The sequence below is a fragment of the Lagopus muta genome, chromosome 1 (genome assembly GCF_023343835.1).
Source record: "Lagopus muta isolate bLagMut1 chromosome 1, bLagMut1 primary, whole genome shotgun sequence".
In the NCBI taxonomy this organism is placed as follows: domain Eukaryota; kingdom Metazoa; phylum Chordata; class Aves; order Galliformes; family Phasianidae; genus Lagopus; species Lagopus muta.
In genome coordinates, this window is record NC_064433.1 from 130586281 (window position 1) to 130609113 (window position 22833).

General features: G+C 43.0%; 1 protein-coding gene across 2 annotated transcripts in view; it reads left to right on the forward strand.

Moving 5' to 3' along the window:
* The first annotated feature begins 686 nt into the window (after positions 1–686).
* ATP10A (ATPase phospholipid transporting 10A (putative)) overlaps positions 687–22833 on the forward strand; it is a 109087-nt gene continuing 86940 nt past the window's right edge. For both annotated transcript variants that reach the window (XM_048954202.1, XM_048954212.1), the window contains exon 1: positions 687–1210. In XM_048954202.1, coding sequence (XP_048810159.1) covers positions 708–1210 — 503 coding nt within the window. In that variant the 5' untranslated portion in view covers positions 687–707. The remainder of the gene's footprint in view (positions 1211–22833) is intronic.

Consider the following 22833-nt stretch of genomic DNA (forward strand, 5'->3'; position numbering starts at 1 on the left):
TTGCGGCCGCCAGGCCGCGGGCCGGGCTCGGGGCGGCGCTGCGTGCGGCTGCGGGGCTGCGATGAATGCCGGCGCAGCCGTGCGAGCGCTTCAGCGGCAGTTCTGTTTTGTCCTTCGGAACGCAAACCTCCTTCTCCGCCGCCACCTCAGTACGCGTAATGGAAAGTCAGAGGCGACAGAGAACGTGGCACCCGCCGCCTCTCATCCACGGGTGGCCGCGGGCGAGCCGCCTTCCCGGGCAAACGACGGCAGCGGTGAAGCGCGCGGGCGAGAGGCCACTCTCGTTCTAAGTTCCCCGGTGGCGGGGCCGCCCCGGTCCTCCCCCCACCCCCGCGGCTCCGTCCCGGTGCCGCTCCCCGTCCTCATCCCGCCAACGGGCGGACGGAAGCGCGTGGCGGGGGCCGCGCCATGCTGTACGGGCCGGCGGCCGCCGCGTCCCCACGCGCCCTGGGCCGGCTCCGCGGCGTGCCGCTAACGGGACGGGGCGACGCCCGAGGGAGGAGGGCTCGGCTCGCCTCCTGCCCACGTCCCCTCCCCGGCCGAGGAGGAGGAGGAGGAGAAAGCGAGCGGGGGCCAAGCCGATCAGTTAGGAGAGGTTTTGAAAGAGCCCTCCTCCCTCCCCCCCGGAGGGGAAGAGGAAAGCGAGAGCCGTGGCGAGCGGCCGAGGATGATAACTTAGGGCGGGAGGGCGGGCGGCCGTGCCTCGGATGGGAGCTGCCCGCGCTGCCCCGTCCCGGGCGAGAGCGGCTCCGAGGGAGGCAGAGATGTCCCGGGGCGCGGCGGGGAGCGAGGGAGAGCCCCAGGTGCGGCCCGAGGGGAAGGAGAGGCAGAGGAAGAGGAGGAGGAGGAGGAAGAAGAAGGAGAGCAAGACGCGGCTGGTGCGCTCCAGCCTGCTGCCACCTGAGCCCGAGGCGGAGAAATCCAAGCGGCCCGCCCTGGCCGGCAATCGCCTGAAGACCACCAAGTACACGGCCCTCTCCTTCCTGCCCAAGAACCTCTTCGAGCAGTTCCACCGCCTGGCCAATGTCTACTTCGTCTTCATCGCGCTGCTCAACTTCGTGCCGGCCGTCAATGCCTTCCAGCCCGAGTTGGCCCTGGCCCCCGTGCTCTTCATCCTGGCGGTCACGGCCATCAAGGACCTGTGGGAAGACTACAGCCGCTACCGCTCCGACCAGGAGATCAACCACATGGAGTGCCTGGTGTACTGCAGGTGGGGCCCTGGTGGGTTGCGGAACATGGGGGCACAGGGTGTTCCAAAGGGCTTTCGTGCTGAGCATGGAGAAACCCGTTTTTATCCTTGGAGTTGTCTTGGGCTTCTCAGTTCCATGACTTGGAGCTGCAGGTGTTGCTAAATCTCAGTGCCTTCAGGTGGAAGCCAACTCACCCTGACCACTGGGACTTCCATAGCGCATAGACTTATGAATAAGCAGCAATTAAGCATAAGTCTATGTATATGCGCTAGGCTTTGTGATGTTTTATATTTTGCATTGGGGACAGTGTGTCACAAAGTGACAGCAAGCATGGCAGGCATGGCTTGATTCAGAAGCCCTTAGGCAAATCTTTCCTGGTGTGAAGTAGCCAGCTACGCCAATGTGTCGTTTCAGGCATTAATTTGACTTCTGTAATGCGAGACCTCCCTCAAGTAATCTGCTAATAAATCTTTGTTGAGTAAAGGCTGGAGACCAGAGGCTTCTGCATTTGGTTTAAGAGTGTGAGGTTTCATGAACTAGTGAGCCTGAACTGTGTTTGCATTTCTAGAGAATGTGAAACAGTCCTTTCACTGAATTGCACTTCTGAGCGAATGCTTTATACTGATCTTTTCAGGTGTCATCATTCCTTGTGGCTTTGCTCTCTCCCATAGCTTGTGGATGGAACTGTAGGTCATTTATCTCCTTCAGATGTTTTTTTGAATGATCCAAGCTATAGGTTTAGACTATAATTTTGGTATCCATAAATCAGACTGAGATGTCTTCTGTATTAACACTTATGTGTAAGAATTCAGCTTTAGAAAACTCATGTTTTATCTTCCTCACTGTGCTTGCTAGTCATCTAGTAGTAGCTCAGAGTAAGATTTGGGGAAACTGAGAGAAGAAAATAGTTTCCAAGCATGCAGGTTTCATTTTTCATTCTGATGTGTAGATCAAACGGAAAAGGAACACGTGCCAAGAAGCTTATACTCCGATTCCACAAGCTGTCTGGGAGGGGTACTCTGGGCTGACGTAAGCACAGAGGCAGAGAGCAAGTCTCCTATTCTGGGAAAGGCGTGTGAAAAGAAATAAAATGCTAAAAAGAATCCAGAATAGTCTACGTTTTCAACATCCAGCATTTTGTTGCTTTTTAAACTCATATCACAGAAGAAATCTAACCCTGGGATGTTCCACTGCCACTAGATACGCATGGGAACACAAGTAAAACAGTCTCGTTTCCGTAAACTAAAATGAGTATAGCCCAGCCATATAGCATTTATTGGCAGGGCTAACCAAGGCTCTGCCTAGTTCTTCCCTTGTCAATAGCTGTTCTTTACTCTGTGAATGCTTCTGGTGTTGAGGAAGATGGGCAGCAGGAAGGCTAGTAGGAACTATTCTTGCCCAGAAATAAAATAGGTCTAATGTGGATGATTAATCCAGTCCCTATCAAATAAAACGAGTTTAGAAATAAGCTGTCATGTCTCCTAGGTTGAAAACCAGGAAGAATCATAGAATCATAGAATAGTTTGGGTTCGAAAGGACCTTGAGAGATCTTGCTCCAATTCCCCTGCCACGGGCAAGGACACCTCCCACTTGACCAGTGCTCAGAGCCCCATCCAGGCTGGGCTTGAACACTTCCAGTGAGTGGGCACCCACAGCTTATCTCAGCAACTTGTTCCAGTGTGTCACCACTATCACAGTAAAGAATTTGTTCCTTATATTTACTCCAAATCTACCCTCTTCCAGTTTATAGCCCTTACCCCTCATTCTATCGCTACCTGCTCTTATAATATGTCCCTCCTCAGCTTGCCTGGAGGCCCCCTTCAGGTACTGATAGGCTGCTGTAAGGTTCCCAGAGACTTCTCTTTTCCCAGCTGAAGAGCCTCAAATCTCTCAGCCTGACCTCACAGAGGATGTGCTCCAGCCCTCTGATCATCTTCATGGCCCTCCTCTGAAACTGCTCCAAAAGCTCAACATCTTTGTTATGTCAGGGGCCTCAGAACTGGATGGAGCACTCCAGGTGAGGTCGCACAAAAGCAGAGTTGAGGGGCAGAATCGCCTTCCTTGACCTTTTGGTCAACGCTTCTCTTGATGCAACCCAGGATTCAGTTGGTCTTCTGGGCTGTAAGCGCACGCTGCTGACTCATGTTGAGTTTCTCATCACAGATGCCCTCAAATCCATTTCCTCAGGTCTGCTTTCAAACTGTTCTCTGCCCTGAAGTACCTGTTGCAGAAACTGCTGAGAATACTAACAAATGCCACTACTAGAATATTAATTTTGGGAATTTTCTCCCCCCTGCAGTTTTTCATATCCTCGTTGTCCTTCTCAGAAGTTAGACATGAAGATGAGGAAAGGTGTACCTTTGTATCGTGTGTACCATTTTGGGAGTCCCAGCTAGGTGCATGCCTTTTGTAGTGCTTATTCTGTTCCAGAGTAAAATGCAAAATAGTTCATTTTGCTGCAATTACTTTTGAGTTACGCTTGCGTGCATTAACTTAGGAAGAGTTTGAGTAGCCTTTGCATTTGCACCTACAGTGCATGTGGGCCAAATCCCTGTAGGGTAATGAAGCTAGAAGCTTGAACTACATTACCTGTTCAGATACAGCTTTCTAGCTAGTGGAATACTAAGCTTCAGTATAGCTGTGCTCAGAACCCTTTTTTCTTGCAGCAGTCTGACTATTTCTACCCATGGGCAGTCCTTAGGAAATGCCCTGCTCTTGCAATTAAAAGAAAAAAACAGAACAGGTAGCTAAAATGAATTGCTTAAATGGCATAGCTGCCTACTTTTTCTTCTTTTTTAGCCATTATTTCAACTTCACAAAATGATTTTTTTAAACATCTCCTAGCCCCAGTGGGTGAGATGGGACAACAAACTTACAGTTGTCACGGATAAAAACAAAGATTCTCACTAATGTGCATGACTTCTAGAGCTGAATCTTGGAAGCAGGGAACCAAGATTGAGCAGTGTGTACCAAGATCATAAAAGTCACTGGGTGTGAGATCAAAAAGCTGTTTATCTCCAAAACGTGTCCTGCTGGAGTTCTGCTCGAGGAGTTAGATGGGACTTTGTTTCCTCAGTCTCTTCTGTTTCTAGAGAAATGCTCAAGCATAGACATCAAAAAGGAAGTAATAAGTGACAACTTCTCTCACCACATCCGTTTTGTGCTGATTGATTTATCAGTTCTGCTACTTTTTGACCAAGTAATGACTGTCTCTTTCTTCCACTTCCTCGCGGTGTCAGCAGGACAAACTCTTCTGCAGGTACTGTGTTGGTTATAGATTTAGGGCAGGTTAATGAGAACAGCTCAGCCCTGCGTTGCCCTAGGGCTGCCGGAGAGCAGCAACTCTTCCCTTGCTGGCCATAGTTGAGTGAGAAGGGATGTGGCTGAGTGCTTCGCTGGACCTCCACGCTGCTGTGGGCCCCTTTCCAGCCAAACTCCGATACAGCTGAAAAGAACCACTTCAAGCACCAGCATCAACACTCAGACACAGTCAACAGCAAGTGGAAAGCTGCAGTCAGCAGCTTGAGACAGGAACTGTTGCATCACTGTAGCAGAGAAAAGCCCTCTGTCTTTACATCTTAGGTAATCTTTAGTGATTGAGTGAAGATTCAGGTCAAATCCCGTATGTTGTGCCTTGTGTCCTCCGTGCCAGCTCATCAGAAAAGGGCTCCAACAGCACAAGGGCAGTGCCCACAGCGAGGTTCCCTGCATCAGCCTATGCAAACCAATGGTGTCAGTAATTCGAACGCAAGGAAAAATGCCATTCTTCTGCTGTGCTGACTGCTTAACAGCTGGTGTGCAGGCGAGCCCTCCTTCCTCCGCTGTCCCTCCTCCATGGACTCAGATGACCCATTCGCATACAACTGCTGCTGAATCAATGACTCAGTGGCTCATAGTTGGCAAAACTTATCAGAACGGCAAAGGATGATGCAACCTCAAGTAATAAGCTGGAGATGCAGTTTGTTCTCTCAGAAAGAGGAGACAGCTTTCATGTAGAAATTCTTGGTGTTTCAGACTGTCCCTCAAAAGCTCTTACTTTCTAGTCAGCTGGTAGATAGTGAAAAGACCTAATTCTTTGAAGGAATTGAAACAAGCTGTAGAGTTTGAATTAGCAGGATGTATTGAGGAATTGTTCTGGAATGCTCTGGAGAACTGAATAATTGTGCTGCTGTATGATATAATTTGCAGGTCCTCCTGTAAGAGCATGCAGGTCTTGATAGGAAAAGAGGGAAGGTTTCTTAGCCAAGAGGAGTCAATGGAGCCTCTTTCTGGAGGCCTTTAAGTTCCTGCCCTGCTTGTGACTACAGAGAAAACCAGACACTTACTGTCTTAGGAGTACAGTTTCACTTGAAATTCAGATTTAAGTGGGAAGGCTGGATCCTGGAAAATCACATTGTCTCTTGTTTAGTTGTTTTAAATGTAGAGAAGTTAGACAGGCATTAGAGCCTAGCCTGCAGAAAACTTGTGCAGAAAACCTTCGCGACTTGGCAATCACCTTAGTCACATCTTTTTGTTCCTTTTCTGTATTTCCATCACCCAGGGATGGAGGTTGATGCCCAGAGATCACAAATTTTCAACACTGTAGAGAAATCTTGTTTGATTAGTTACTTTTTTGGGTTATGATGTTGGTCTTGGATGGTGGAAGGGTGATTTTTTTTTTCTTTGCAGTTCCACATGAATATTTTCTCCAAACAAGTCCAGCACACATTGCTCCTGCTCTTAAATATTTGATAGAACTAAAATTGTCATTGGAGAAGTGTTAAAACTCTTCTAAGCACAGACTTTATTTTCAGTGTGCTGTCACAAAGTATGGTATGTATTTGCTTGGTATGTAAATAGGAGATGAATAGCGATAACTGCAGTCACAACAAATAATGGCACTCGTCCAGCAAGGAATACATATTGTTATTGTCTACGTGCTGTGTTGGTGAAATTCTCTCATCTAAGATTTTTCTAGAAGCCTTATGCTCAGAACCGAAGGGCTTTGTTTTTTAGGTTTACTGTAATTCTTGCTGTGTCCATTGAGGAGTATTGCTAAAGACTGAAATGGTCTCTACATGCTGATAAGAGTGGTAACTGCTTCTTCGGTCAACATGTGACTTAGAAAATATGTGAAAAATTGGGATGTATGACCTGGTGCTTGTTTCGCCAAGGTGCGGAAGATGTTTGATGGGTCTTCTCTCCCTCTGTCAACCTGCCAGCGAAAGCTGTTCCATCCTGTGAGAAGAAAGATATAGAATGTTACCCAGTCTTCACAGGAGTGTAGCAGATGCCACTCGTGGCCTCTGAAGCAGCCGCGGGATGACTGTGCAACCACTCCGCTTAAGTCCCATATTTCCCTGCTGACACCAGGCTCCAGGACGTTGGTTGTAACTGCCTCCTACACTAACTGAATACACCCAAACATAGAAATGTCTTGTCCCAAGAACTGAAGGCATTTCTTCTAGTGACATTTATCACCAGAAGAAATAAACTTGTCTCATTGCTTCCAGAAAGAAAATGTCACTAGACCTGATTCAGAAGGAAACTACCTGGGATTACTCAGTTTCCTCTGTGAGTGAGCGTGGTGAACAGAAAGCTGAAAACTGAACGTTGTGTTCTGAATTTGCGTCAGAGACATCAGTGTTCCTTTCTCCACTTTTAGAGAGATGCTGCTTGGTTTACATTACTATCCTTTGCTTCAGTTCAAGCCAAACTAGCAGTGAGTACATTCTCTGAGAGATATAGTAGTGTCTCTTCCCTTAGAGTAATGGAGTATTTTCATTTTACAGAGGAGTTTTTTATTTTGGCAAAGGAAGCCTGTGCCGTTTTCTGAGATGCAGCCAGCTGTAATGCACAGGAGAGCCCTTGTGTCCATTCATCTCTATGCATGCATTTTATTTGTGTTTCAGCATAAGGCAAATTTGATTTTTAACGTTCCATCTCAAGCCATTCTATGATGCCACCAGGTGATTTTTTGCAGGGATGTGCTGCTCTCTGTAGACTTAATAGCTTGTGCTAAATAGGCTGTGCCCAGTGTATGGTGGCCACATTACATGCAGCAGGGTCAGCTTGTTCTTATATTTCATATTATCTTGAGGTCATGCTTACTGCTAGAGGTGGCTGAGAGAAGATAACAGATCTGCTTTCTTCTGTCAAAATGTAACGCTTCCAAATGCATGTGTTGTTCAGCTCCACTTGAAACTGTGATTCCAGATTCCATCTTCCCCATGTCATCTATTCACCAGAACCGAAAATGTTTGTTAGTACCTGACAGCTATGCTACAGATGAGTGTTTTGTTAGACTGCTTGTTAGCTGGCATGGTGTAATTTAGCCAGGCCTTCTTTCTGAGAAGTACTGTGGGAGCAGCACACTCCCCAGCTTTGCCTGGGAGGCTCCAGTTTTACTGTGCAAGAGTTAGAGGATTCCAGGGCATGGGGCGGACCAGCTGACTAATGCTGGCTGATAAGGAAGATGAAAACAGGGAAAGGACAAGGCTTCTTGCTACGGAGCAGAATTCACTGGAATGCTTCATCCAGGCTTGCACAGTCCTTGCAGGTGGATGGGCAGGCTGGCTGCCTTGACATTGCTTCAGAAGTCTGAGTGCAGGTCTCTCCATGCTACATAACCCAGTGCTTTCTTGCCTGAGAGCTGTCTGTGAGGTGCCCTTTCCTCTCTCCCTGTAACACGGGGCCTTTTGGGTAGATGGAACTTTTGTGTATATACACAGCAGTGCAGCTGGCCAGCTGAACACATGGCTTCAGAGTTGTGCCCAATTTTCAGGCTTAATACTGTGCAGGCATGATTTTAGCAACCACATATATTGAGAGCAATTAAGTACATGAAAAGCAGAATGTTTTGTTTCACTTCACATAGTCGCAGAGGTGAACCAGGCAGCCTTAGTAATTTTACTTGGGAACTGGCACTGATGCAACTATGTTCATGGCTGATCGTGTCTGTAGCCAGAAGAAATCCGCAGCAGTAACAAGATGTCAGCCCTGTTGCTGCCCTGCAGTAACACACCCTGCCTGATCCTGTCTCACCAGGGAGGGGAAGGATGTTGGGCAAGAGAGAGTGCATTTCAGAGTGCTATAATTACACAGATGCTAAAAGACAGGACACTGACTTCTTACTGTCCTTTATGTAGATCCAGGCAGTAGCTTCCTTTGATGCATGTCAAGCACAGATGACCCACACCCAGAAGGTAGCTGCCACTCAAAAGGTGTGAAAGAGACAGTTTGTAGCTTTTCCTGTGTAGTGTTTGTGGTGTTGTGGAGGGGAGAGGAGATGGAGGAAGTGTGAGAGTATCATCCTTTACGAGGAGCTTGAGTAGGCTTAATACTGAGCTCTGCTTAGAAAATGTATATACACAGTATAAGTCTTTAATGCTGAAAGATTTGATAAAGGAGGCCTCATACTGAGTTGGAGGAAGATGACCTACGCATTTCTGAATGAATTCGTTTAATCTTTGTGGTACATCCAGGAAGTGGCAATGAGGGAGTTTCAAACTAAGTTTTCAGTGTGTACAGGATGTCAGTGGAGAGGAACATCTTGCTCTCTTTTGCTGTTTCTAGGGTACAGCTACACAGCCTGTCCACAGAAAACTGCTAGCTGCCCAGCTAATGGTGTGTCCTGTGCTGTGGTCAGGGGAGACTATCTAACGCTGATGAGCTGGCACACTGGTGTCTAGCTCTTTGCTCCAACAGGAGCAATTCTGTCTTGAGCATTGCAGGTGAAAATCTTTGCTGTGGTCAGCCTTCATCCTTAATGCTGTGGTCACAGGAGAGTTTTGACAGGCAAAGCATGTATTTTAGGGGTGGAAAACATCTGCCATCTCCTCTGCTGTTTTATTACCATTTTATTCAGTTTTGACCACAGTTTCTCTGGAGTGGTGTGGCAAGTAGGCCAGTCTGCCCACTGCAGCAGCCAACATTTGCATCATATGCAGTCATTTCATAAACCCAGGCTGTGCTGAAGATTTGTTTCAGTAGGCATGGAGGTCACTTGCTTTGTTTTTGTGTTCTGGTTGTCTGGAAGTACTGACCTACTTCAGGGAAGAGTTTAAATATTTGACTGTCAACAGCTGCACTCCAGTTTTGATTTGTCTGTGCTGCTATTATGTTAACACTGAGAGTGTGAATGCTAATGAGTATATTTGGTATTTCTGTAGTTTTGAAGATGGCTTCAGTTGTGTCCTTGTGGAGAGAGAGTTCATTACAAAGGAACAGCATTTGTAACCAGAATTATTTGTCTTTATGTGCTGTCTTTTTCTTGCTGGGCGTCTTCTGAGTTGTCCATCCATATATCTATATGCTTGTCCTCTGACCATTCACTTTTATGCCTCTCCTTGGCCAATTCCCTTGACTAACAACCTGAACATGCCTGCTTTGGCTATGGTAGTTGATTTTATTCACAAATATGTTGTTGGACAAGTTGTTGTGAAGTCTCCCCAGATACTGAGGCCAACATGCAACGTGTTGAACAGTAGTCACCTATAGTCACCTAAATACAACAGCGAGCATGTTCAGGATCTCTCAAAATGCAGACATTAAGTAAGGTGTTGCACTGAGGAGGTGCCAGCCAAACCCTTAAAATGCAGGAGCTTCAGTAAGTGTATTAGAAAGAGATACCTATTTGGTGCAAAAGTAAATTGTATCTAATCTGCCTATGTCTGATCTTGCAATTGCAGTGCATTGTTTTCTAGGTTCCCACACTTACATTTGGGGGTTCAGATGCTTCCTGTATTTGATTTTTCTTCCCTTTTCAAATTCCTGTGTTCCTGTTGTCAGCTTCCCCTTGCTGTACTTCCCATTTTGTTGTACACCTGCGAAGCGTTAAGCAGAGTCTTGATCTAACATAGCTTACTACATATAAATACATATATTATTCTTATTTGCACACTTGAAAGTGTTTTGATTTTCCCTTTCTTGCTCTCATGCTCATACTTTATCAGAGTGCTTGGAATCCCCATTCCCCTGACAGACAGGTTGATTCCTGTCTTAACTCTACTACATGTGCCCTGTAAACAGTGAGCCACTGATTCTAACAGGCAGGAAGTCCTCTCAGTTGCTAATTAGGCTCTCTCTGACCTGACAGGAGTATTTCCTGAAGCAACCTGTCTTGCTAGGACATAAGGTAAAGTTTATTTTACATAACTTCTATCTTATATGTGTCCATTCTAACCAAGTCATCTAAGCCTCTGCCACAATTAGTGGAGAGCATTAAGCACTTCAAGGCAGAGCAGGGAGGTGTTTCCACTCTATGAGACACTTAGCTTAGGAGAGTTTGAATCAGGAGATCCATGCCTCTCCCCAGTGATGACAGATGAAGCCTGACTAGGTAGCTTGCTAAATTTGGGTAAGGTGAATCCTGTTAGTAAACTAAGGGATAGATTTTCATTCCTGTCAGTGCTCTGTTTAATTTTTGGACTTTAGAAAAGTAGCCTGTTCTGATGGTTACATTTATTAATTCAAGATTTATGCATTGAGAATTATAGATGCAAGTTTGTTCACCTGTCAGGTGAAAGGAATAACTCATCCATTCTTTCATTTCCTGACACATTTTGTCTTCAGCATTAGCCATTAATGTGTTGTTCATACTTGTGAATTGTTTATATAGTTTATCTCAGTGCTGAGAAAGTATAAGAGATGAGTTGCAACCAATAAATGATTTTCCTATTTGAATAACTGTTGACATTTGCATTTCTGTGGAATTTTTCAAGCAGCCCATGTGATGTGAGGGATCTTGGTATTTTGGGATGTTATTTGCTCTTTAACCTCAACTGCAGCTTTTGAGGAGGAGTGTTGAAACAGAAAGTAGGAGGTTCCCAATTCTGCTTTCTTCGTTTGTTTGGATGTTCCTAGCTACTAAGTCAACTAAACTGTCTTTGCAAGCTGTGTCTCTTAAAAATGCAGAGGATGTGTGTTTGTTAAAAGCGACATCACTGTCAAGTATCTAGCAGATATCACATATGGTTGTTGGGTCTATGTTTGATGTCTTGTTTGATGTAGGATCAGATGTTTAAGCCTGGCAGGGGATAATACTGGATGATCAGGAATTGATTCAGATGGATCAATGGTGAAATTATTGTTCCAGTTCTGAGTATTGCTGATTTATCTTCGATTGCCAATATCTGTGTTGGAATAGCAGTGCCTGTCCATATGAGAGCAAAGGCACATACCGACACACTGTGTAGTCATATAAGAGATACTGCACCATAAGAAGTTGTGCCACTGTTTGCTATGTTAAAAGTCCTAAGTTCAGTTCTTCTGAATGCAGTATTTTGACATCGTCTCTTCCTGTTCATTCAGGCTTAAGTGTACTATCTGCTATTGAGTTTTTCTTATGTATGTCTCTCATTCATTCTCAGTGTGCTTTTGTGACAGGATCAGGGTTGCATTTGAGAGTTCCTATTTCTGGCAGATCCTGTGAGAGCTTTTCAAAATGTAAGTTCATCGGAAAATCTGTACCAAGGCTGAGCCAGCTATCGGTCTGCTGGTGCTGCTGGAGATTGAGGAGATGGACATTTTGTGTCCGTTTTTCCAGGAGTCCACTTGAAGTCCATAACAATCCTTGTCATAGACTGGACTGAACAGTTTGTGATACCCTCTCAGTTCTAGGAGCGCCACTGCGGACTCAATTTTTGAAGTCTTAATCACAGTGCACGATAAACTCATGTTAGAAATAGCTGCCAGGAAAACATGTGTGTACCTGTAAGACCATCTGCCGAAGATGTTGCAGTGTAGGATCTCCAGCCTGACAAGAGATACACATAGGGCTTACAAAACTAGAGCTGAAATGTAGTCAGAATGAAAAGTCAACAACCAGTCAATTTTGTCTATTTTTCAAGTGTTCAGTAATTGATTTTGTTTTTGTTTTTATTGTTTCTGTATTTTCTTTTCTTGAGTTAATACACCAAGTAGAAAATGTCAGTTATTAGTCCAATTTCAAAACTAAGAGTCAGCTTGATTATAGCTAGTCTCACTGAAGATAAAACTCATAAGAAAACTTAAGTCCAAAACATTTATTCCTCTTTCAGACATAAGTACTGCAGAAGAATTTATCACAATAAAGGCAGAAATGGTGTTTCTTAAGTACATACAATTTTTCTACCTTTTAAAGCCTGAGTTCAACATTTTAGTGTAGGATTTCTCTAGAATTCCCCAGGGTTATTTGAAATTCAATCCTCCTTGGAATGCAGGAAGCAGGAGAGATGCAGGAGAGTTTCGGAGGTTATTTACAGTGGCAGTTGGTTTGGCTTGGAGAATTTTTATGATGCTTATTTGGTCTTGGTGTATTAATCCATGTTTTTCCTCTGCTGTTCCTAAGTTGGAAACTTTCCATTTTACATTTGGAAATCTTGTCCTCAGTTGTTCAGCCTTCATGCTTTATCACTGGCAGTGGCTATTCTGTGAATCTTATCCAGCTTTTATTCCTTTTAACATTTCTGTAAGCTGTCCTATCTGGCAACTTCTGGGAAATATTTTTGTTCTTTTAATTCTGTAGGCTTTTTTTAATCACTATCCACATTTGCAGAAAGAATGCCTGTGGTGGTGGTGCTGCATCCTACCAGCAAGTTGTAAGATAAAATGAGGTCTGTGTTGTTTACTCTTCACCAGCGGAGGACAGCTTAATACAAGTTGTAGTCAACAGGAGGGGCTGAGGCTGGTTGTGCATTGCCCCAGGTAGTTGAGCAGTATTCAGACTGTACATGGACCCCATTGCTGTTCATTTGAGAGCAGTATTCTTACTTTTCCAGTTACTGAATATACATCCAGATGTCCAGAACTTCTTTGAGATGTCTCCTCGTATACCTCACTCTTTTCTAACCTGTTTTTTTCAACTCACAAATTCTAGTTTGATGCTGAGAACGTTGTTTCCACTGCAATCACACACATTGTGGAAAGGTTGCTGGCACAGGCTTAAGGGAATTCAGATGAAGGAGATGTAAACAATTGCAACTGCATGTTATTACCTTTTTACCCTGTTTCTGCCATCGGAATCCATTCACCGAGAGCTTAAATGAACTGGAAAAGCTTCTTTGAATACTTATTTTACTAAAATTGCCAAGTGGTAATAGAAACCAAGGGTAAATAAAAACTGCTAATGACTGTGTTATTAACATGATTTTAAAATAGTCATTAAAAAGAATTTTCCTAGAATAATACAGTATAATAATATAAATACTTAATAATAGTAAATTGTTTTAAAATAGTTTTTAATGTTCCTAACAAGACTTGGATTAAAACCTTCCAGCAGTAGGCCTGGGAGGGATCTGCTAGCAGAACAGGAAGAAAAATCAGTGAGCACAAGTAGTAAAGAGACAGGCAGTATGACTGCTATCGAAGACTGAGAGGTGAAAATTAAAACACTTCAAAAAGGCTCTGCTCCCTAATGTGACACACATCTTCTCACAGTGAAGAGGCATGCCTGCTTCTGGACAAAACACTCTGGGGCTCAGAAACTCGGCTGGCTGGAGACTTTCCTGATTCAATATGATGTCTGTTGTGCGATGTACTGCACGGCTTCTCTGACTTTTGTACTTGATGTGTTTCCCTCTAGTAAGCCTTATCCAGGATAATTTGAGTAGAGAATGCAAAAGGGCATTTTTACCGCCCAGTGAGGAGGTTTGTGTTGGCACTTGAAACAGGCCGGCATGTGTCCATGGGCAGAGTGCAGCATTTTCTAGATGTCTCAGAGCTGCTCAGCAAGGCTCACTTGTCTGTGTGAAGCAGATAATGCTTCATTAGCACCGTAGTGCTGTGAGGTAAAAGCTGGCTGTACAGGACTGTACAGAGGAGGCTTATACACAAAGATGGTCAGAGGGCTGGAGTGCCTCTCCTATGAAAATAGGCTGAGGAGTTGGCGTAGTCTGGCTTTCAGAAGAGAGGGTTCTGGTGAGAAAGACCTCATTGAGGCCTCCCAGTACTTCAGGGGAGCTTATAAGCAGGAAGGAGATTGTCCTATTATTGTCATATCATGTAAAAAGACAAAGGGGCTTTAAATTAAAAGAGGGGAAGTTTAGGTTAGATTTTAGGAAGGAATTTTTCACTCAGAGGGTGATGAGTCTCTGGTACAGGCTGCCCAAAGAAGCTATGGGTGCCCCATCCCTTGAGACATTCAAGGCCAGGTTGGATTGGGTCCTAAACAGCCTGAGATGGTAGGGGGTAGCCGTGCCCATGGCAGGGGTTTGGACTAGGTGATCTTTAACATCACTTTCAACCTACATCATTCTATGATGTTATGAGTCTGTGACTCAGTTCAGATATCTTTGAGTTTAGTTTCAAGATTATTTTGCATTTCAGCAGTCCCTGTGAACCACAGTTATATGCAAATTCTAATCAAGAAGAAATAGTGACTTTTAAAATATCTACAGCTGTGAATAGCTCCAAAAAATATTCAGTTTCTTTTTTTCAGACTGGAAAAGTATTAAAAAGATGATTGGGAGTTTAATAGGTTTTAAAACATACATGAGTGGACTCTTAGCTGTTTCTCTGTAAGGAAGCAGAGAGCATTCTGTAAACAACAGTTGATTCGCTTTATGATGGGGTAGAGGTGCAAGGAGAAAATTGGTGCAGAACAGGATTAAGGCATCTGTCTAAAGTCTCTCAGGAAACTGCTAGAAAATACAAGGAAATAATCCAAACGTAATTATTTTCCTTTCTCAGAGCCAAGGTGACAGTTTTGCTTGTCAAGAGAAGATGTGATTTCATACTTAATAAGTTAGCAGTTTGTATACTGAGACAGTTGTCTATTCTTCATGACTGTGCTGTGTATCAAGAAACCTTCAAGAACTGCACAGTGAACAGCCACTTAATAGAGAGTTATTACAAAAGCAGGTATTTTTTCACAGGCTTCTGAAGAGTCCAGAAAGTGATGACCAAACTAATCACAGTATTTGCGTGATACTTATATCAAGCAACACAACAACAGCTGAGAAATCATGGTTTTCACCATGACCTGGGATTATGCTTTTGCCAGCTTCAGCTTTTGATCCTGGTTTTTACATTTTCAAGAAACATGCTATGCTTCTTAATTTGAACTGTGTACTCTGCTGGGAGAGATGGCTGATGGTTGACAAAGTGATCAGACTGCAAGGCTGGTACAGGCAGTTCTGTGCACAGCCTGCTAGGGAGGTCAGAACAGAGCCAGACTTCATGCATCAGCAGCACTGGCTTTTTCTCCTTCTACTTGAAGATATTAAAATAATCCTTCAGTGACTTTTTAAAAGGCATTTTCTTAAATGTTCTCTAATGTCCATAATAGTTTTAGATGCTGGGAAGTAAATATTTTGGTTCTAGCTATGTTGTAGTTTTTTCCCCACTTGGCATGTACTGGTGTTTGGAGATTTTGTATTTTGTTTTGGTTATTTTTCTACATTGCTTATGTTGAAGTAGAACTTAGTTTTGCTACCAACACCTTGCAGATATACACACATAAAATAGTTGAACTTGCCAAAACAAGTTATTTTTTGCATCAGCATTCTTGTGGCTTTTTTTCCCTGCTCACATGTCTGAAAAGGGTGGCAGTGGAAAAAACATTGTTTCTGCAAGATTTACAAACTGACGGCTTTTTGGTCAGTAGAGGTCAGATATGGGAAAGGCAGTTAGTAAAAAATGGGCAAAACTTGATTGTTTGAAGGACTTCTCTGATAAGAGCAATGTTAAGATAAATTAAAAAGTAAGACAAAAGGCGAATCTGTTTCTGATCTCAGAAGAACGAACTGTTAGTGCTTAGAGCTCGGGCCTTGAAATTATCCCCAGGAGGAGCCTGGGGCTCTGTGATGGTTTTGATTTACATCTAGCCCTTTATTTCTTTTTGCAATGGACAGTTTTCTATGTTATGACAGATTATAATTTTGTTCCCCAAGTACCTGAACTTTCCCTGCAGCAAGATGGGAACATCACTTATGAAGGAAAGATAGCCATCCCAAAGCAAGTTGTATTCTCACAAGTGGAGCTCTAAGGGAATCAGGAGGTGAAGATGAGTTACAGCATTCATTGTGTTCGTCCGAAGGACTACTAAATATCCTAAATATCTCATCTGTTTGGGTTGTGTTTCCTCCCCTCTCACCCCCTCCAGCTTTTGGTTTTTTTTTTTCCCATTTTATCTAGTGTGTTTTTGAGTTACTGAAAGGCCTTCAGGCATTTTGGAGAATAGGATGGCATTCAGTTTTAAATACAATCATAAGGAGTCCTCAGATCTTCACTTGGGACTTTGACAGGATCTTGAGCAAGTTACACGATCCTTCTCTGCTACAAGATTGCAGTCTACAAAATGTGGGCAGTATGATTTATTACACAGAGGTTTTGGTGTTTGAGTTAAATCTTCTAAAAGAGGCCTTTGTTATGTCAGTCTCACTTCAGTGCCTGGCAGAATTATGGAGAAGATTATTTTGGGAGTTACTGAAAACACCTGAAAGACAATGCAGTCATTGATCATAGCCAACACAGGTTCACAAAGTCCTGTTTAATGAACTTAATCTCCTTTTATGACACGTTTACTCACGTGGTTGACCAAGGGAAGACAGTTGATGTAATCTTTTAGAATTTCAGCAAAGCTTTCAATAGTGTTTCTCACAGTACCCTTCTGGAAAAAGTGTTCAGCATATATAGGTAGACATAAACATAATGCAATGGGTGAACAACTGGCAGATGGTTCAGGCTCAAAGGGTTATTGGAAGTGGGGTTGCATCAGACTGATGGCCAGTCCTGTGAGGGTTCCATAGGGCTTCATTTTACTGCCCGTTCTCTTCAGTGTTTTCACCAATTACTTACATACAGGACTTGAAGTTATACTAAATAGCTTTGCAGACAAGGCTAAACTTGGAGCAGCTGTTGACTCCCTCGGGGATAGAGGCCTTACGGAGAAAGCTGGACAAATTAGGGGGCTGGTCAATCACCAACTGCACAGTGCTTAAAAAGAGAAGTGCCAGATTCTTCACCTTCAATGGGACAGCCATGTATACATGTACAGACTGGGGCACAAGAGGCTGGAGAGTCAGTTCTGGCTGACAAATTGAATGTAAGCCATCGGTGTGCCCTGGCAGCCAAAAGAGCCAGCTGTGCCCTGGTGTGCATCAGACCCACTACTGCCACCAGGCAAGGGGAAGGGTTGTCCCCCTCTGCTCTGTACTGTGTGGCCTCATCTCCAGCCCCAGGTACAGACTGAGGTGCCACAGTATATGAAGAACATAAAATCGTTAGAGAACATCCGAAGAAGGGCTACAAAGATGGGCTAGGATCTGGAGGGCAAGACGTATGACAAACAACTGATATCTATTGGTTTGTTCAACCCAGAGAAGAAGATGGTGAGGGGAGGCCTTATGGTGACTACAGCTCCTCAGTGAGTGAAGGGACAGCACTGAGCTCTGTTTTCTGTGCAACAGGGCCTGAGGGAATGGCATAGAGCTGTCAGGGGAGGGCAGCCGGGGGTCTGGGAAAGGGGCTGCACCAGGGGGCAGTGGGCATGGAACAGGACGCCTAGGGCTGTGGGCACAGCCCCGAGTGCCAGAGTTCAAGGAGTGTCTGGACAACACTCTTAGACATAGGGTTTGGATTTGGGGTAGTAGTGTGTGGGTTGGACTAAGTGATTTTTGTGGGTCCCTTCCAACTCAGGATATTCTGTGATTCTATGATGCTATGATTCAGTTCCCCCTAAAACTGACTTGGAGTTCAGTGTCTTGGTTTTCTTACGCCAGGGATTTCCAAAGGAGCTAATTTATATGCAAAAGCTTTGTGCTTTTTTTTTTTTCATTGTAGCTTTGGTTGATTAGTTATGATTTCAAAGTCAGTTGAGATGAAGTCAAAAACAGGTTATTAAAAAACTGCACTCCTGGAGACAAAGAAATGTGTACCTACCATTTGTAAGAACCTGATCAGTCCCAATGCTGCTGTGGCAAGTGGATTGGAATTACTCATCTTCTCTCCTGATTCTCAAGGGAACTCTGAGATTAAAAAAATTTTTTAAATGGGCATTGTCAAGTGCCTCCAGAAGAGATGGGCATCTAGAAGCACAGAGCAGAATACTTGGAGATGTCTGTTTACTGAATAAATGTTACTGCACAATAAACATTGCCAGCTGGTGGAGGTGGAAAGATTGGGAAAGAAAAGAGCAGTGCAGAACAAAAGTGTGTGCTGTAGCAAATCACAGGTAGAAAGACAGAATATTCCAATTTCTCCATTGTGTTCCTTAGCAACAAATAATCCTAGGAAATATTTGTTCCAAAGGTCAAATTACAAAAGGCTTCAAAGCAAAAGAAAAAAAAAGGTTAAAAATGAAACTGTCTCTCTCAGGTTTATTCTCAAAATATTTCAGAATATGAGAAACCTTGCTCAGGCAACAATCACCCAGGTTTTTACTGTAGGTAATGAGCTCTGCAAACATATATATCTTAGCATCTCTTACATTATCATAGTAAAACAGAGGTATGTGTTTTTGGAAGACTTGCTTAGAAGAAGTGCTGATGAGTGAGGGAAATATTAGGCCCAGTTCTGTATTCACTGACCTTCCATAGGACTAAACGGTGCAGCAGCATAAAGGACTTCAACATGAACATCTGATCAGAGGGTAAACTGGGATTCCCAGAAAGGGGAAGGACAAAGCAACAATTACTCTTGGTATACACCAGCCAGTTAAGCTGCTGAATTTCCTTGGTTTTCTCTGAAACCATCCAGAGCAGGACAAGGTTTGTTTTGCTTCGTTTGAGCTGTTTGATGTTGGGCATGCAGTTCTATCACCAGCAAGCTGTCTGTCCCATCCATCCTCTGCTGGGAAGAGTTACACACCAGAAGTTCTCTTTTCCCGTTCCCATTTGCAGTGGAGAAGCCTCAGCAAGTAGCAGATGAGAGCCCTCGCTATTGGACAGCAGATAACAGGTGAAATAAAAATGTTGTCTCACCATGAGAGTGTGTATGGTTTGCGTAAAGGCAAGCTTTGTACAACTTTTAGCTTCAATGTTACAGAGTTTGAGAAGGCACTGGAGCTGTTGAGCATGAGTTAATTACTGCTTTTCTGTTGTTTTACACAAGCCAGGGAGGTGTGTGTAACATGCTGAGAGCATCACTAAGCTTCTTGTCAACACCAAATCCCATGTTCTGTTGTTAGGACAAAATAGGATCTATTTTGTCAAAATTTCCATAGTTTTGTCAGTGCATCTGCAGTTTTTCTAAAAATCGTCATGCTTTGTTTCTCATTAGAGGGATTTTGCTCTTCTTATAAAGAAGTTAGGACACTTTTCAGCAAGCCAGAGACCCAGCCCATGTGAGCTCTAGGGCAAGAGAGCCCTATTATGTTACCACAGAACTCCTGGCTCATGGAGCCCTCCTTCCTGCTCACACCTGCCACTTCTATAGCCAACATGACATGGAGCCTGGTGCATATGGAGTTCACTCAGATCCACTGCCAGAACAAGAAAATGGCTTGGGAAACTCTCTTGCATGTTTTATGAATTATACTTAGGGGTTCTTAAATGAAGTGGGATACCAAAGTGCTATTTAAGGGCATTTGTGATTAAAAAATTGAAATTTATGAACAGTGCAGACATCTTGCTGGGTAAAGCTTTGATGACTCCACAGGGAACGTTCTCCTATGAGACACAGTGGCATTTTAAATGCTTTTCCGTTTTCAATCACATTGAGATCTCTACAAAATGAAAACCTCCATGAAATGGGTGAATATCTGAAAATTTTACATGTTTTTGGATGTCTGCTCGTTTTCCATGCTGTCTTCTGTTGTTCAACAGTTTTTTTGTAGATACTGTCATTTTGAGCAGTACAAATATTTTGCTTTTCCCATTTATACTGAGATTACTTATATGTAGAGCTAGTAGAAGTACGTTGTTTTGTGAAGAAATACAGAAACGAAAGTTTTTCATTTAGTGTGAAGTTTTCTCTTGATTCTTTTGGTAGTAGTAACACATCTTGCCTCAATCCAAGCTTTCACTTTTTTCCTTCAAGGAACAAAACACATTCTTCACTAGGGCTGTGGGGGAGGAAATAGAGGGCTATTGCAATTAAGGTCTGGACGTGATTGCTAGAACATAGCAGTGCTGGAGTGTTGCCTTCCCTGACTGATCATTTGCCTTAAACATTTTCTCCTTAAATGCACCCACCAGTAGTTTTCCACCTGCATCTACGAATTCCAAGAAATGCAGGAAGGTGTACCAGTAGGTTCTGTGAAAGGTAAAAACAAGCTTATTGTTAGTAGGTTTAAAAATGCTGGATCTGTACCTCACTAGAAAATACTTGCACATAAAAAGTTATGATACATCTCGGGAATCTCTGCTGTCAGTTAGGAAAGGTGAAATGGTAAATTTTGAGATGCCTCATGTTTGAGACTGAAGTCTGCTTCACGCTGCAAGGCCTTTGAGACTACTGCTGATTTGAACGTATTTAGTTGAGCACTTCTGACCCATCTCAGCTGAGCTGTTGCTTCAACGCCTTTTTGTGCAGTTTTGGAAGGGTAGAAATGTATGGAGTGGACGAAATCTAATTTAGTGCCCTGTGCTTGAAAGATGTGCTCAATCATCCTGCTATCACACTTTCTGCTCACACCCCACTGTTTATTGCCAGGACATGGGATGATGAACAAGACATTTTTTGGTATTTTTTCAGAGAGAGAAGCCGTTAGTTTATTCTATAAATACAACTGAGCAGACTTGTAGGAAGGGCTGCGTTTCATGTATTCTTAAAGAATAATGCCTCAGATAGAAGGATCCTTACTCATTTTTTTCCAAATAGAACAGAAAGCTTATTTCCTCTAAAGAGTATTTAATTTCTTTCTCTTGGGGCAAAAAAAGGCACCGAACAACAAATAGAAAATGGAAATATTCCAGCTCTCTGTAAAAGTTTTGTTTTCACACTTTGCTTCAACCTCATTACAGCTTTTGAGGAATAACAGTGACAGTCAGACATTCCTCAGATGGAAAGCGCTTAGGGTGTGAGTTGCTGTAGAGAAGCACTATTTTCAGTTACAACATGGCAGGTGTTTTCAAAGAAAACTGCTCAACCTTTCAGATTACGGAGGCATCCCAGTAATTCTAAGAATCACAGTCTACAAATGCCTAATTTCACTTCTACATTCTTAATTAAGAAAGCAAATGAAGATGCAATGGAGATTAATTTTAAAAGAGATTTTTGTGCAAATTAGCAGCCTACTCTTTCTGTTCTGTCACTAGAAACAGGAAGGACATTCACAGGCAATTTCAGGACATCTGTGCCTAGGCAAGGTGCTGCTTGCATTGCTGGGCACTACAGGTGCAAAAACATATGGTTTGATCAAAGACTGAAAAATTTAAAGGTGTTGTATCATGGCAAGTAGCTCACAGTGGAAAATAACTGTTGTCTAATGATTATCATTACTGTTGTATAATGTTATCATTATGACACTGGGAACAAACTCTTGATTTCTTCAACAAGTTAGTATTTGACACACAAAGTTTTGTCTTACAGATTTCATTTGAAAGCAAATGCACCAAATCCCTTTTGATGTCATCCTGCTGCTACAATTGAGAATTTGCACATCATTTCCCATTTGAACTTTGTTTAGATTCAGTTCTCAGGCAGTGAATTTTGTTCTTTCCTCATCTCATCATACCTCTTATAAAACCTCACCTTGAGTAGCTGTTGACAAATTTTAATCAAGTCACTTCCCAAACTTCTCTTTCTTAATTGAATTGACACCTGGTATAGAAACCCAGTATTATCCTTGTTCTCCAGGGTATACCACAAGCTCAAGAGCTGTTAGGATTTTCTCCTACATAGTTTTACAATATCTATTTAGTTTACCAAGCAAAGACTTTTATTTAAATGTCAGTCCATTCTTGACAACCCGAATTATCAAGAATTTCAGAAGAATCTAGAGTTTTCTCTCACTTCAGATTGATAGCACAAGTCCCCTTACTTTTAATGGATGCAAAATCAGTTCCCTCTTCTTGTGTGGTATGAGTGGAAGAATCAGAAGTAACGTGGGCTGCTAGAGAAAGTGAAATTAATTATTTTTTTATATTTTTAGACTCTATGTTACATATTCCTTTATTGCTTTAACACAGTATTCTGTTTTTTCAGTACTTAATGAGGAATGTATTTTGCCTTTAGTTTTCCTGCAGATCAGCTGTTGATACAAGCGGAGATCAGTGGTGTCAAACGTTGTGTGAGATGTTAAGCACGTTATGAGAATCAAACCTATTCCCTGCCATTCTAGCAGAGGAGCTTAGGGGTTATTTCCAAGCCTTTTGCTTGGCAGAAATCTGATCATATCAGAGATCTTTTCTGCAGCACATGGAAATAACTGCAAAAAAGTTCAGTGGCTTCAATGATTTGGGATAAAGCACCGGGACTTTCCTGAAAGAAAAAAATGGCAAATTTTTAAAGCAGACTGCTTTGTTCTTAAAAAAAAAATCACCTTTAAGGGGCTGATAGAGACTAAAAACATGTGTAACTTGATTAGTTTGATGTCTAGGGTGTTTTTTTCCTGCTTACTCTTTTTAGCTGGTGAGAAGAAAAAAAGAAATCAGTGTTTTCTTACAAGCATACCCCAGATTGATCATAGATAAATTAAAGACCTTTGATGTAGCCAGCAAAGCATACTTAGTAACTTAATAACAAATATAGCTGTTCTTGAAAAAAACTTCTCTGGCGTACACTGAAATTTCATGTTTATTTT